The sequence below is a fragment of the Tigriopus californicus genome, chromosome 7 (assembly GCF_007210705.1).
Source record: "Tigriopus californicus strain San Diego chromosome 7, Tcal_SD_v2.1, whole genome shotgun sequence".
In the NCBI taxonomy this organism is placed as follows: domain Eukaryota; kingdom Metazoa; phylum Arthropoda; class Copepoda; order Harpacticoida; family Harpacticidae; genus Tigriopus; species Tigriopus californicus.
The window spans coordinates 4041542-4056940 of NC_081446.1; the positions used below are offsets into that span (position 1 = coordinate 4041542).

General features: G+C 42.5%; 3 protein-coding genes across 3 annotated transcripts; all 3 read left to right on the forward strand.

Moving 5' to 3' along the window:
* The first annotated feature begins 1283 nt into the window (after window positions 1-1283).
* On the forward strand, window positions 1284-4240 carry LOC131884393 (prolyl 4-hydroxylase subunit alpha-2-like). Its single transcript, XM_059232162.1, has 9 exons — window positions 1284-2104; window positions 2181-2344; window positions 2416-2607; window positions 2669-2856; window positions 2923-3174; window positions 3257-3492; window positions 3558-3669; window positions 3732-3867; window positions 3929-4240. Exons 1-9 carry the CDS (start codon window positions 1905-1907, stop codon window positions 4165-4167), a joined length of 1719 nt encoding a protein of 572 aa, XP_059088145.1. The 5' UTR covers window positions 1284-1904; the 3' UTR covers window positions 4168-4240.
* Window positions 4241-6107: 1867 nt separating this feature from the next.
* Window positions 6108-8782, forward strand: LOC131884390 (uncharacterized). Its single transcript, XM_059232155.1, has 2 exons — window positions 6108-6552; window positions 6619-8782. Exons 1-2 carry the CDS (start codon window positions 6246-6248, stop codon window positions 8457-8459), a joined length of 2148 nt encoding a protein of 715 aa, XP_059088138.1. The 5' UTR covers window positions 6108-6245; the 3' UTR covers window positions 8460-8782.
* A 295-nt stretch (window positions 8783-9077) lies between these two features.
* Window positions 9078-14927, forward strand: LOC131884389 (uncharacterized). The gene is made up of 5 exons (XM_059232154.1): window positions 9078-9421; window positions 9504-9583; window positions 10058-10215; window positions 10283-10572; window positions 10651-14927. Exons 1-5 carry the CDS (start codon window positions 9293-9295, stop codon window positions 14539-14541), a joined length of 4548 nt encoding a protein of 1515 aa, XP_059088137.1. The 5' UTR covers window positions 9078-9292; the 3' UTR covers window positions 14542-14927.
* The last annotated feature ends 472 nt before the right edge of the window (window positions 14928-15399 follow it).

Sequence of the window (15399 nt, forward strand, 5' to 3'; positions counted from 1 at the left end):
TACAAGATCATCTAAACGCTCAACTTGACTAACCTTGTCAATCTCAACAGACTCATCTTCAGAGCAATGAGCTGTTGCTTCTGAACTCAGTGGGGTTGAAAACACCCTGGAAAACTGATCTCCAAGTATGTTAGCCATAGTCTCTACATTGCCAACGGCTTCCCCATCAACCTCAAAAGGCCCAACAGAGTGTTTCATTTTTCTCTTAGAGTTCGCATAAGAGAACAAAGCCTTGGGATTCGACCTGACCTCCTGAACCACCTTACTCTCAGCTTGTAACTGGTCATATTCGATGGAGGCCTTGATCTTACCCTGAAATACGTCCAACTTTTTTTAAGAACCTACCCACAATTACTGGATTCGAAGTGCTCTTCAGCCTTTTTGCCAGTTTACATCTCTTTCTAAACAAAGCCATTCTATATTTTGGAATTTTTGTCCATGCCCACCTTTCCGAATACATTCAGGTATTGCTAGATTGGAGGAAACTTCCTTAAAAACTGAAACTAATTTATCTATCGCTTCATCTATGGACGATTCCTGTTTCAGAATTGAAACCAGGTCCAGTTATTCAAATCCTTCTATAATCATTGGCCAATGTTCATCTTTGAACTTGAACTTAGCCAAACCGACATTTTTGACCGGTTTTACTCTAAAGCACGCCGGCTTTTGAGTAATGGTCGACCCTATCTCAATAACATGATGATCTGAGAGATTGCTAGGCGTCACGTGGACATACTGGATCAGATCTGGGTCATTGGAAAGACCAAGTCGAGAACGCTATTGCGTTCTCGACTTGGCGGCCACACCAACATGTTGGGAGAAATTGCGCAAGATCGCAAACTCCTCCAGCTTTTCGAACGACTGAGATGTCGATTTCGAAATGGGAATATATCCCTCGGGACTAGCCTCCCACTCTACAACGCTAGCCGGAAAATTAAAGTCCCTTACAAAGAAAACCTTCGAGCAGACTGCCGGATCCAACTCATTTCTAGTGAATTGGAGAGCTGACATAAAAGAGCTTACTGAACAAGAAGGGAGCCTAGTATACATTGTTACAATAGACAGATCAAGCCCTCGGATATGACAAAGTAAGACCTCTACTTCTCTATTGGACATTTGTACATGACTAATGTGCAAATCATTCCTAACATACAGGCATACACCCCCATGTGGGAATATGGGATTATCAGGGCGTATCCTATCACAAAGAACTAAGTTGAAACCAACTATGGTTAGTTCTTCATCTAAAGCCCCAGGTCGAAGCCAGGTTTCTGTTATAGAGATGAATAAAACCTATCTCTCAACGGCTAGTTCTTCTAAGATTTGAACTTTTGTGCTATATAATAAGAACAAAAATTACTAAACTGTGTTTTGGTTGGCTTCCCTGTTTTTTTTGTGTTCACACTTTGCCTCAAAAGTAACTTGTTACTGAAATATTACCGTTTTAAGTGTCAACCAGAACAGAGGACTCAGAGACAATGTCCTCCTTTTCTGTTTTAAAGTCACGTGACCGGTGTTAACTTTGAGCGGTGACATCAGAGAGGTGAATTCAGCCTTATATCAACAGATATCAACAGAATTCGATTTAGTCTAGAAACCGGAGCTCAAACTTCAAACATGAGTTGATGGCTTAAAGCGACCATGACTATAATCATAGGATTACTTCTGCCTAAAATCGTTCCGAAATTGAACAGTAAGGACCTGAATCTCTGAAAAACTTCATGGTTTCAAAACAGTTTCATCAACACACGTTCACAAAGCATTCAGTTCAACCAATTACACTGCGATTTCTAGTGCAGTGCAAAAGTGCCGAGTAATGCATACAGGTAGGCCGGCAACGCAGGGGAAGTAGTAACCATTCCGTGCCAAAAACTACTCTCTAGAATGCACGGACATTCGTGACAATGATTTCAATCTATAATATATTTGTGATATTGTGCTGGTGTGTATTGGTTTATAAACCATGTTCAGGCGAATATGGAGGTCACGATCTTTTTACGTCTCTGGCCCAACTAGAAGTTATGTGGCAAAATGAACGTGAAATCGTGCCCAAAATGAAGACTGTCATAGATAACAACCCGAATTTAACACAACCCATCAAAAAGTAAGCGTCCGAAACATTGAGTTGAACCTAATGATAGGTATAATGAATCGACGGATATGCCTTTTTGTTGTCCTAGGTATATTGAAGAATATGAACGCCTAGGGTTGGATCATGAACCAAACTATGATTTTCTTGGACATCCACTGAACGCCTACTTTCTAGTGAGGCACGTGGCCATGGGTTGGGGAAACATTCGGGATCACTTCTTGAATATTGATTTCAACAAGACAACCGAATTAGGTATCTACGAACATTACAGTTGCCGCACTTTGAGCCAAACATTACCTGGAAAATGATTACTCTTTTTCAAGCGTTTCTAAAAGAAAGAGAAAACGAGAAGCTTGTCAGCGAGTACGATATCGATGGAGCAGCTTTCGGGTTGGTGCGTTTGCATTCGTTGTACCGCTTCAATTTGAGTCAATTCGTAGAGCATGGCATCATTTCTACCACTCTGGATAACGGTCACAAAGTCCTCAGTCGCCCGAGTGTTCGTTCAATATCTTGTAAGTAAATAGCTTTTTTAAAACAAAAATCACTGTTTTACACACATTTTACGGACTTCAGCTTTTGATTTGACCAAAATGGGCACGGAGGCCAGCGCCAATGGATTGTACGATTCGGCCGCAGATATGCTGGAAATGGCCATTCAGAAACGGAAAAAGGAAATCGCTTCCAATGAAGATCTATCGTATCTCCGAAATTATGATCTAGATGTCCCAATGATTGAAACTTTGACACAGACCGCCAAGAAGGTTCGTTTAGCTTGATTGATTTCGAAAGAGGTTTTGGTGGTCTTAAGATAATCAATATACCTTTAGGTCCATGACCATTATCTGGATACAAGAGGTCAGAAGAGTGTTGCTCACCGGACTCATCAGCTCCCATATGATAAAAAACTGAGGAAAAAGAAGAAATTCAAGAAAGCTTTTCAACTTGATGATGTCATCTTAGACCGGGTAAAATTGGATAAATATACCGAGAAGTCGAACACCAATTCTGAAGTGATGAGAAATTTGAACTTCATCTCGGAAGTTCAAAAGGACGAACTTTGTCGGGGGAAACAGCTCCGGGTAAGAGCGCAATGCAAAAAATGTTTTTATTTTCATATTTTCAATCAATAACTACCATAACTTAAGCTCTCAAAACTCGTAGAGTGATGCCGAGATGAGCCAGCTTTATTGTATCTATGCTCACGGGGGTTCACCCTGGCTCCGATTGGGACCCATTCGAATGGAGTATAACTCATTTGATCCGAATCACGTCACTCTCAGAGGGATTCTGTTTGACCATGAATGCGACGATATCACCAGATTTCTCGGACCAAAGTTAGATTTTCCACCGGGAAGAATGAATTACAAATCGAAGAAGAATGATTGGACCATGAAAAAGTAAGCGTCTTCAATCCAAGAGCTTTTCCAAATTTGTGGTAGTCAAAAATGGATTTATATTTTAGTTGCTGGCCAATTGAATCCCAACATGTGGGATTGGAAAAACTAAACCGGCGTATTGAGCATTTATCCGGATTGAACGCGGACTCCAGTAAAGGATATTCAGAGGGTTTCATGGTACGAAGACTAGCCTTAAAAACTTATGAACGTCATTCGATCGACTTTTGCGTCATTTTCAGTGCGGAAATTATGGAATTGGAGGTCACTACTTCATTCATCCGGATTTTCATCACTATCGACCAACTGATTATTTACCTTACAACACCGGGAACCGCTTAGCTACAATCTTGACTGTTCTACAAGCTCCAGAAGCTGGTATGAAGCAGAGCAATTTGTTTCATCGGAAAAAATATTCAATGAGAGGATTTTCTTTCAGGTGGAGCCACGGTTTGGCCCAATGCCGGAATTTCCGTATTCCCCGAGAAAGGTTCAGCCATCTGGTGGTACAATCTGAGACCGAGTGAAAAAGCAGATCAATTTACTCGACATTCGGCGTGTCCAGTGCTTCTAGGTCAGAAATGGATCGGCAATAAGTGGGTTGGCTACAATGCCCAATGGAATGGGAGGAAATGTGTCCTGGACAAAGACGAGTTATTCCAAACGCCCAAAGAATAATAGCTCCATCTACCAAATCATAGGATCTTTTTCCCAATAAATGTGAAAGATCTAAGTTTTAGAAACATATCTGCCTTTGATTTGTCTTAACGATCAAGAGTTCATCTCCGTATATCTTGAAAGATCGCCTTGGGATCGACGTTCAAGCTTACTTTAAGGTGACCTGATGTTGCGTACGTGCGAATTGAAAATTGCAAGGTGAATTGCACATGCGGAATTACCTTCATATCCTTGGCTAAAGTGCAAGATGCCTTGGGCTTTTTGGTTTGTGGTAGATGCCCTTGGTCTGGCCTCAGAGTGGGAAGCAATCACCCCGATCACTAACTAAATTATAGTATCTTGCAATTGCAGAACATGGCAATTGACTGAGATCTTAATTTATAGGGTTATTTCAAGGACCGTGGCTGATTCTGCATTTGTAATTTGTTGCGTCTCAGTACTCTATACGTAATCAAAAGTAGCCACAAAATATCCATTAATGAGAAGCACTTAACAATGTACACGGCCTCACGTTAGTCATTGGAGTCATGATCAATATTAATCACAATTTTAACGAAGAAGAACATTCAATAACCTTCCTTCTTAATGGCTTGAAACCCATTGAACATTAAATGTATCGATATTCAAGCTTGTAATTGAGTGGTTGCAAATGTGTCCTTTCAAATATGTTTTGCTCAAGAATACTCCTAATACTTTGGTTTTTTTTGTTATTCTCATGTTATTTGCAAGAATCTTTTATTTTCACTTGAAAAAGACCGCTTGACGTGTGGGCCAGAATTCAATTCAAGGACGAAAAGTTCGTATTTCTTTCAATGAATTTAATCTGTTGCGAAATCTTCTGAAAGACATTTGGGGTTTTGATGATTTTTTCCATGACAAAGAGGCAGTGTCAAGGATAATGACTTCTCAGCCATTCCTTTGTCTTTTCTTCCACATATGAAACTGTTACAAATTCATCCTTCTTGTATCCTTAATTGATCAGGAATAATCCAATTGGTTGAGTCATTTCAATGGGCTTTAGTAAACCAATTGAGAGTGGATTCCTCTGTGTATTCAGTCAGTCAGTCAATTTCTATGGGGATGAGGTACGTTTTCGTCCTAAGGCTTCCATTCGGTTTTGTCTCAGTAATCAGGGACGGAAACAAAAGGAAATCGTCGTCAGGTATAAAGTACTTCACGGAGATAACAGACAATGCGATTTGGGACGTCCAAAGTTATGCGTCACGACTCACGAACCTTTACTATTTTCGCTACCAAAGGCAAATAAATCATTCTTCAGGAGGTAATCTGCGCACAGATATATTGGACATACCAAATTTGGACGCAGTGGTCGGCCAAAGATTCAAAATCTGAAATGGTCGGGTGAAACAAAAAAAATCTTTGGGTTACTTTTTTGATTCATTGCATTGTTTCTTTTTGATGGATCTTTATCTGAATCACATTTCATGAAAATTGTAGCACCCCGGCAAATCTTTTCAAATCTATCTTTTTCAATTTATAAAGATGATATATCACCCCTACTTTATTTGTTTTAGGTCTGATAGCAAAAATCAAACCTTCTCAAAGGTAGACTTTGGAAACAAATTCTCTTTGGTTCAATTACTCCTCAACCCAAGTTTAGTGTCTACTTGCAAAGTTGAACCATCTTTGATACAAGCAAAGCATTTAAAGTGATTATGTTTTTTCAGATGTCAAATCTAATACCTAAAATGCCAATAAAGATCAAAGAGAATGCGTGAAGAGGAAGTTACGTGCAGGTCATTTCTCTTCGTGAACATCTCTCTGTCTAGGTATAGCGACCCATAGTTATTGCCGGCATCCCACCCAGTGCTACTACATACACGGGCATCTCTTTGTTTCCTTTCCCTCCATGTCCGCCACCAATTCTTTTTCACGGAGAAATCGCACGAAAATTATCAATGCCCTTTGCTCATTCTCAGTTCTCACACTACAAACCACAGTGCATGACGCTTAAAGAAGTTCTCAACTGGTTTTGAAGGGCTTGAGAACTATTTCGTTCAAGCTCTGAAGAAACCGAGGGCATCGTTCAGAAGACATATCACTTCCGCAGAGTGATCATGTGGTTGGTTTACTTAGTGCCAGTGTGGCTTATGGTTTTGGTGCATGATACTTTGGGTTTTCCAAAGGGTGCCCCAGAGGACGCATGTGAGAGGCTGACTCCTGGACACGGTGCCCCATCACAGTCAACGGATCCTCCAATGCAGCTGGTTCTTGGAAAAGCCGAAGCCCGTCCAGGAGAATTGGTTCGATTGCGCCTGGAAAGTTCTACCAATGATTACGTGAAAGGGTTCATTATTCAAGCACGTGATGTGGAAAGAAGGGACCGAAAGGTTGGAACCTTCACTTTCGAAAGAGAGACAAATGGTAAGTGACGGAATGAAGACACCCTCAGCTAAACGACTTTAAAACTAAACACGACGGTCATTTCAGCCACAATCAAACATCTAGACTGTTTTCCCGGGATTCAAAACACGATTACTCATGCCTCCAACACTCCCAAATTTGAAACGGAGGCGTTTTGGGTCGTTCCAACGGATTTCGAGGGGGATGTGATGTTCCGATATTCACTTGTAAAAGATTTCAACACCTATTGGGTGGGGATCGACTCCCAACGGTTGTCTGTCATCAGGAGAAACACTTTACAGCCATCAAATGCCAATGGGCTCGCAGAGGCCTGGCAAGGTATTCAGGACTTGTTTGATAATGATGCAACAGTCCCCATAGTTCAAGGGATTAGGAGTTCGGGTGGATCCAGGCCAGTCAATCGACCTCCACGCCCTTTCACTATTGGGCCAAATCCGGCCACTCAAGTCAGCATAAGCACAGTTAGTACCACACCAAGACCCTTGCAATTCGTGCAATCTCAATTCTTTGTGCGATCCACACTTCCACCGTTAGGATGTTCTTCTTATGGGAATTGTTCCACTTCCTCAGATAACTTGACAACACCTAGTGAATCATCTGTGGGTCTGAACGGTCTGACCGGTCTGACCGGTCCGACCGAATCTTTGGCGGACATTCCAGTTGAATCTACTGGTTCTCAAAACTTTCCCGGGCCTCCTTTGATGAGCAATGAAGAATCAAATCTGGGAGAAACTCCAGATCCACCTCAATCGGGAAATGCTTCACAAGAAAGTGCCATTGCAACTGAAACGGGTGATGATGAAGCAATAATCATCCAAGTGTTGCGCCAACAACAATTGGATCGGGAAATTAGAGAACAACAAAGACTTCAGCAACAATTACAAGAACAAATCAGGCAACTTCAGCAAATGCGCCAACAAGCTCTAATGCAACAAGAATTTACAACCTCCGCTCAAAGTTCGCAACAGTTTTTGGGAGAGCGGCCGATCGTTACGGAGCAAGACGTGATTCAAATAGATGACGAAGAATCAGTTCCATTTGAAGGGGTTCGGCCAAACTTTGGGGGCAATCAAGCTCTTTCTAGTGGCATCTCAGCAGATACATTTCAACCTGACGTCGATCCTATTGTACAAGATGATGGCGTCCTTCCAAGTCTTGGGCCAAGCCCACAGCTTCCCCCAACTCCGATTCGCCTAAGTGAAACCCAAGTTTCAAATCTCGGGTCCAACAATGGCGGGATTGGACCCATCCAATCGTTACCAATCCGTCAGAGTGAAGTTCAAAGTTTTGGTTCCAATAGTGGGACTCGTCCGATCCAAATATTTGATAACCCTCAAACGCTTTTTGATCAGGACGGTCGACCTAATTTCAACAATGATTCTCCTCAAACAGTGCGTCAAACCACCTCAAGGCCTCTTGGGACCTTGCCGATTCCAATCCAGCAAATTCCGGCCGTTCAACCCATCATCCAAGGCTCAGGTCTACAACCCATATCCTCGATACCGTCCATGGGACAACTGGAACTGATTAGAGACTTCAATAGAGGATCGGTTCGTCCTACCTTGCAGCCGCCAAGACGGACTCGCCCAACGCGACAAATCCAAAATAACTTGAGGAGCACAACCACAGCCAGACCTTCACCTCCTCGGCCCACAAGGCGAAGAATGCGGCCACGTCGGACCACACAAAGGCCGTTCAATAGTCCAGGGAACCTCAATATTGACTTGGGCGTGCCAGAGCTAAACGAAAACGACGAAGACCGGTTACTGATGCAGCTGTTGCTCACGAGCGGGGGAATTCGTAATATCTTGCTCGCTGCGTTGGAGAATCAATCAGGTCTCGCGGGTGGTTTGCCTTTCAACTCGTTAATTCGAAGGCAAGGAAGAAATCGAAGTTCAAGGGATTAATAAGCTCAAATGAATCGTAGTATGACTGCTTACTTCAGTTTACCATGTAAACCACATTTATGCCTATGCATGATCAAATAAATTCTAAAAATAATACTTCTCTTTACTTCGAAATGTATGTCGATGGGGGCTTCCCCTCAATATAAACGTCAATGAACCTATGTCTGATCTTTGAAAGTTCATCTCTTGGGAACTCTAGATTAAAAGCTGTCCTCTCCATGAATGTTCATTCGTATGTGTGTAAATCCATGCAGAGGCGTTTTCTTGGAAATCAAAGACGAAGGCAAAGACTTTGCCGAAATTTCAGTTACGTCTTCTTCTTCATCCACCTTGAATGAGTGATCAACACAAAAAGGTCAGTTCTGACGCGGTTAGATGTCAATTCTGTTGCTAGATGTTCATCGCTGCTTAATTACAATTCTAAACTGAAGACCCAAAAGATGTGGGGGTGTTGAAGCCAAATTGAGGCCTCAGGAATGGAAGAGGTTTCAGTCGATAAACGGTCTCGAGCGAGCATGGAATCATGGATATTCTTGGCATAAGGTTTCGTTCCTTCCTCCGCATTCTTGTACTTTGAGCTGAAATATGAAGTCTTCGATGATGTCGCCCATGCAGATTCGCACCCGGGGAGAGTGATACTGGTGTGATGTCAGATATCGGGCTTCACTAATCAAAACAAAAGTCAAAGACAAGAAAACGAGATTTCCCAACAAAGAGTGTCAAACATCCGACACGGAAGGCAGCAGACCCCTGACACGTTGATACATGAAGCGATCCATCCTTGGATTCATGAACAAAGTGAGAAGACGGACGTGATTGTTTCCTGGTCATTCATGCAATCCCAAAAACGTGCCGACATGAAGCCGGTGTCCGCGATCAGTCTCAGGTGCATTATCTGTTTTGGATGCTTTTTGCTCATTATCCCTCTATGTGAGCTCAAATCGATGGGTCGCCTTCTGAAGGTGCGTTTGATATTACAATATCCGGCATATCTGGTCTGTTAGTAATTCATTTAGTTATTCAATTTACTTGGCCAATTTTTAGGATATGCATCGGGGCAATCAAACTTACGACGATCAACATGGGCTCTACAACAGCTCCATCTTCAACTCCAAATCCATCAGGTCAGCCAAATTTCCTTATGATGCCAATGTCGATTCAGTCCAAACACGACAAAACCAGTCGAGACGAGATGTTTGTCCCAAGTGAACTCATTTTCATCGACTCAACTGAATTGGGTTTATTTGGCGTTGAGAGCAAATATTTCGCAGAACGGCAGTATGCTTTATTTCGCAAATGTTGCTCACGATGAACAATAGACTAGGTCCCTCCTTGGTAAAGGGAATTTGATAGTCAATGCACATCAATTCATAAAACTTAACTGGTACACGTAATGGAGCGCGTTGCAAATACTACTTTGCAATAACGGGCTTTTCTGCCCTTATATTCTTTCTCATCAAGCTTTACTTCAATGAAGAGATTAATTTTCTCACGATGCTGTAAATGATTATCTTTCTCCCACGGGACTATTTTTTCTAGGAACAACTTGAACGACGTGTTTATTTCTTTGTCGTCAATCATAACACTTTTCTTCACAGTGAAATTTGGGGCTTGTTCATGATCGAGAACCTCAATCCCAGTTGCATTATGGTGAGTGATGCATTAACCGATCAAGAAGAATGGAAATGGGTAAACCTTTCGTTCCCGTTTCCCTTTTACGACCAAGACATTACCAGTGTCGGGATATCTGAAAAAGGTGAGGGAAAACGATATAACTGAATTGGGTTTGGTACAGAAAAAAAGCAAAAAATCCAATACTTTAGGTTTCATATCAACATCTTCAAACCACGGAAAGGCGCCAAATCCAGATGAAAGTTTAATAGCACCTTTGATGGCCAATTTTGAGTCAGACACCAAACTTGGCGGTCAAGTCAAGTACGCTGAAGTATATCTTCAAGAGACTGGCAAGTACTTCTTGGTCCAATGGATCAACGTTACTCTCATTGACCAACCCGAATTGGGACCTTATTCTTTCCAAGTTATTCTTCAAGAGAATGGAGACATTGTCTTCCTTTATCATAAGATATCTCAAGCTTTATTCTACATCAACAACGTAAGTGACAACTAAAGCTAATGACGTATGAGATCGCCATTTCTTGAATTAGGGATAATTCACTTTGATTTATTGCAGGAATTTCATCCAGTCCGAGTGGGGCTTTCGAAAGCTTTACCCCATAACAGTCAAATCAAATCCTTCCAAGACCTTTTGGCCAACTACCAGTCCCCAGCTGACTTAAAAAAGAACAGGCTAATTCACATCACAAACAATACCAGTGTAATTTGGCAACCCTTGCTTGCTTGTGCAAGTTTCAACTCTTGTGAAACGTGTTTAGGCGGATCCATTGATCCTACCAGGGCTTGCCAATGGTGCCAAGAGATCGAGTCATGTTCCACTGGGTTGGACCGTAATCGTGATAATTGGGACCAACACCAATGCTCCACCAAATCCGTCAGGGATCATTGTCCACAACCTCTGGATGAGAAGGCACAAAGACCCATCAAAGAAACTATTATTGATGATCATGATTACTACATGAATATAATCGAGCCCGTGTCTCGAGATCAATTTGACAAACATTGGGTTAAAATGGACAAGGAAGAGGGTGTGACTAAATTGAAAAGTGTTTCCAATATGAAGATTGGAGCCGAAAGAGTGTCACTGCGGCTTTTTCCTCTCACGTTTTACGGTCATAAGTTGGAGAAGCTATTTGTTACAACAGAGGGGTTTCTGTCCTTGGCAGAGGAACTTCACGATGGAATACATGCCCTTCAATACATTGCGCCATTGCAAGCAAATTGGGATTTGAGTGCCTCCAATGAATCCGAAATTCGAATGCTGTACGACGAAGAGCGTCTAACATTGGAATGGGCTCAAGTCACCCTGGAACATCATCCTGAAATTGGATCATTCACGTTCCAAGTGTCAATTCTGGCCAACGGAGATATGGTCTTTGTTTATAAAGAAGTGGGACGTACCTGGAACCAAGTTGACTCGCCTCCGAACGGCAGCATGTTCAATAAGACGTTTACCGTTGGTATTTCGGACGCTTTTGAGAAAAATCATTTCCTTTACGAATATAACAGGATCGACATAGATCTTTCATATATTCAACCTAATGCGGTCATTCGTTTTCGAGCTCGACAAACTTGCAATCAACTAAGTAGTTGTCACTCTTGTTTGACCACAAACCTGCCAACTTTTCATTGCGAATGGTGCCCAAGTTTAAGCACTTGTTCCAGTGGAATGGACCGCTTACGAGAAAATTGGGAATCTAACCAGTGTCATCGATTCAATGTGTCCAATCCGTCAATGTGTCATTTGAAGTCAGCCAGCAAGATCAAGTTGTCTCATGATTACTACAACACCACTACTATCCTGGATCCCGATCTTGTGGGTCAGCGCCTTTGGGTAGAAGGTCGCAAGTTTAAAAGTGTTCCATTCCATAAGGGGACAAAAGTGGTTCTTTCGTTTCGGTTTCCGTTCTACGGAAAACCTCTTCACGAGCTCTTCATTCTGCCTAAAGAGGGCATCATTGCGCTAGATTCTCCCCCTGAAGAACCCCATTTCATGTACGCCAGTGAGATTGCACCTCTTAACCTTGACTTTGAGATGGACCGTTTGGATCCTCTCAGTCGAGTTGCTTATTGGGATGATGGAACACAGGTAGTAATCGAATGGAGGAATGTCATCATGAAAACTGGAGGGACCAAGTCCATGAAAGTGTCCTTCCAAGTGCAACTCCGATACAATGGAACCATCATTTTCTTCTACAAATCCCTACCCGTGAGTTTGCAAGAGGCTTGGGTGAGGAAATTGGGAATCAGCGACGCCTATGCATCCCAATTTTCAACACCCCTGGACTTTTTAATGGTCCAACCCAGTAAGACGGAATACCATTCCATCAGCTTGAAGAACCAGACCTCATTGATTTCCAATGAAACCGCCATTATGATCGAGCCTCTTCTGTCTTGTAAAGACAATTACAATTGTGAAAGTTGTGTTGAATTCTCGACAAAGTGCCAATGGTGTCCCCAAATAGGCCATTGTGCCTTGTTCGGATTCGATAAATCTCACCAGAAGTGGATTGACAATGGATGTCCCATGTCGTATGTGTCTCACAACTCCTCTGATACTTGTCCAACCGTTAGCCCAATGATGGGTGTGAAGATGGAAACTGAGCCCATGGATGTGGTTTACCAGAGCATCGCCGATCATCATGACTATTACAAATCCGTCTTATCAAATGACGAGACTGTATTTAAGGCTCTGAGAGTCGGTATGAAACTGGACGATCCTGATGTCATGTACTTAAGCACGACTTCGAATTACTTCAGACAGAAGGACGATGTCACTTTGGGCTTTGAATTCCCTTTCTACGGCCATTATTTGAGACGGATCGCGGTGATCTCTGCTGGATTCATTTCCATTCCATCCGTGGAACGAAGTAACATCATTCAGAGCCAATACATTGCACCCCTCATGGCGGACTTTGATGCCAGCTCCAATGAGAATGCCTATGTTTTGGCCAAATCCATTGACACTCATCTGATTGTGGAGTGGGCCAACATGACCATCAAGAGTCAACCTGAACTAGGGTCATTCACATTCCAAGCTCAATTGTTCCCAAATGGTGACATCAACTTTGTTTACATCGTCATTCCATGTCCATTGGCCCAAATTGACGATGAGGCCCATCCATTGAATGTCGGCCTCTCCGATGCTTATTTTATGGACCATCACTCACCAGGAGCACAAAAAATGGGCCTTATGCAGAAACGATACATCTATCACGATTTGGATCTCGCTCCTCATTTGAATCAGATTATCAATGGAACCGTGATCAAACTACAAGCTCTTCCCACTTGTAACAAGTTCCAAAGTTGCTGGGAATGCACCACAGGCAATACAGAGTTCAATTGTGTTTGGTGTCCTTCGCTCAAGCTTTGTTCCAATGGGTACGACCGGAACCGGCAGGAATGGATCAATGGTCTCTGCTCTTTGTCCCATCATAGCATAAAGAACACGAGTCATTGTCCCATTGAACAAATTCAAAGTCACCACGAATACTATAATCGCACAATTCACGTCAACACGTTAGTGGAAAAGCAATCGATCATTAGACATATGATCCACAGTGACTTCAACACTTTTAAGACTGAATTGAGCGAGCCGACTGAATTCCTCTCGTTCAAACTTCCATTTAACTTTAAGTTCTACGGCCAAGAGTATGAAGAGCTACTTCTTTCTCCGTTGGGATTCGTCACAATGTTCAACGAAGAGCTCCAAGAAGAGGGGATCAAGAACGAGATTGCACCTTTGAGAAACATTAGCCAAGTCTATATCAAAACCCATCCGCAAGTAACCTTGACCTATGGCGCCAACAAGGATCAATTTTTGGCTTTATGGAACGAGACCTCAATCCCGGACATGGCTTTTGAGCTTGTTTTAAAATCAAGCGGCGACATTCTTTTCAAGTATTGGAACATTCCGGTCGATTTGGATCAGCACAAATATTTTGTTGGCATCGCCTCCACGTTTCCCCCAACCAAATCAAAACCATCCCAAGTGTACAAGATCAACACAGAAAGGGAACACGTCGTTCATGGGTTAACCATAATGTATGAGCTCTTGGAACAATGTTCAGACTTCCAATCGTGTTCCGATTGTGTGCAGCACAATTGCAATTGGTGCCATGGATCTCACGCTTGTCTTTCTGAGACCATCGAGTGTTCTACCAACGTGTCCTCAATTGCCGATTTAGGATCACCTCAGTGTTCCACATCGAATTCGGTCTTTATCTTCACCTTGATTGGGATCTCTGCAATCCTTGTTCTCACCATATCTACCTTAATATACCACGGTTGGCGTCATCCCGCCAGTTGTCCGGGTCAAGTATTGGTCCACATGAGGGTCACCAGCCACCATTGCTGCCATGGGGCGGAACCTCTCCATGATGGTGAATTGTGGGAACGAAGGGCTAGTATTGCCACCACCGAAACAACTTTGTCATCGTTAACGTGACCTCGATTATTTTAATGAAAATAATGATTTTGTTATTTCTGACCAAGAGCGTCTCGGAAATGTGACAAACCGGAACTAAAAATTAGTTTTGCAATTTGAAATATCTAAGCATCCCTTACTACAAAGAGATAACTGAAAGTAATATTATGGATACTTAGACCGTGCTTTGTCAAAATTTAGTTATATTCGTCTGTTAAAGATTTTGACCTTTAGTTTGAAACACCGACAAGGAAAATGAGATGGTTGCGAAAATAGCAAAAAGCGTCGCGTCATTAGTTGGTTGTTGATGAATCTGACAGGGCCATTACTTACTGAGGGCAATGTTGATCAATAAGCAAATCATCCCCCGTTTAACAACGTCCCAAATAAATGTACCAAAACACGTGGTTCCTTTTATCGCTTTATTACTATTCTAATTTTGGTTTCAATCTTTGTTGAAGATTTTCTTCTTCAATGCAAAAAAGTTGCTCACAGCCAGATCGAAGATATCCTTGAGTCTGGATTCAAACGTCGGAACCGGGATTCCGACATCGGTTCTCGAAAAATAGACCAACGCGTCATGAACGCCTTCCTTGAGGATGGGTTCCCAATTTTGAATGTATTCATCACGAAGTCTAAACCGCAGCCATGCAGCCCGTATTCCAGTGTCGAAATATTCTTTGGGAGGAAACCAGACTCGCGCGGTCGGATGCGTGGAGTCGCGCAACAAAATGTACTGGCCGGGACGCCATTGAAAGAGGTAGGTAACGTTGATGGGCTTTTCTTCTTTGATGAAGGAGGTGTCCTTATGGAGGGCCAGACGAAAAGAGTCGAGCGTCCGTCGATAGGCCGCATCAGGATCATAAGCCAATTCGTTGA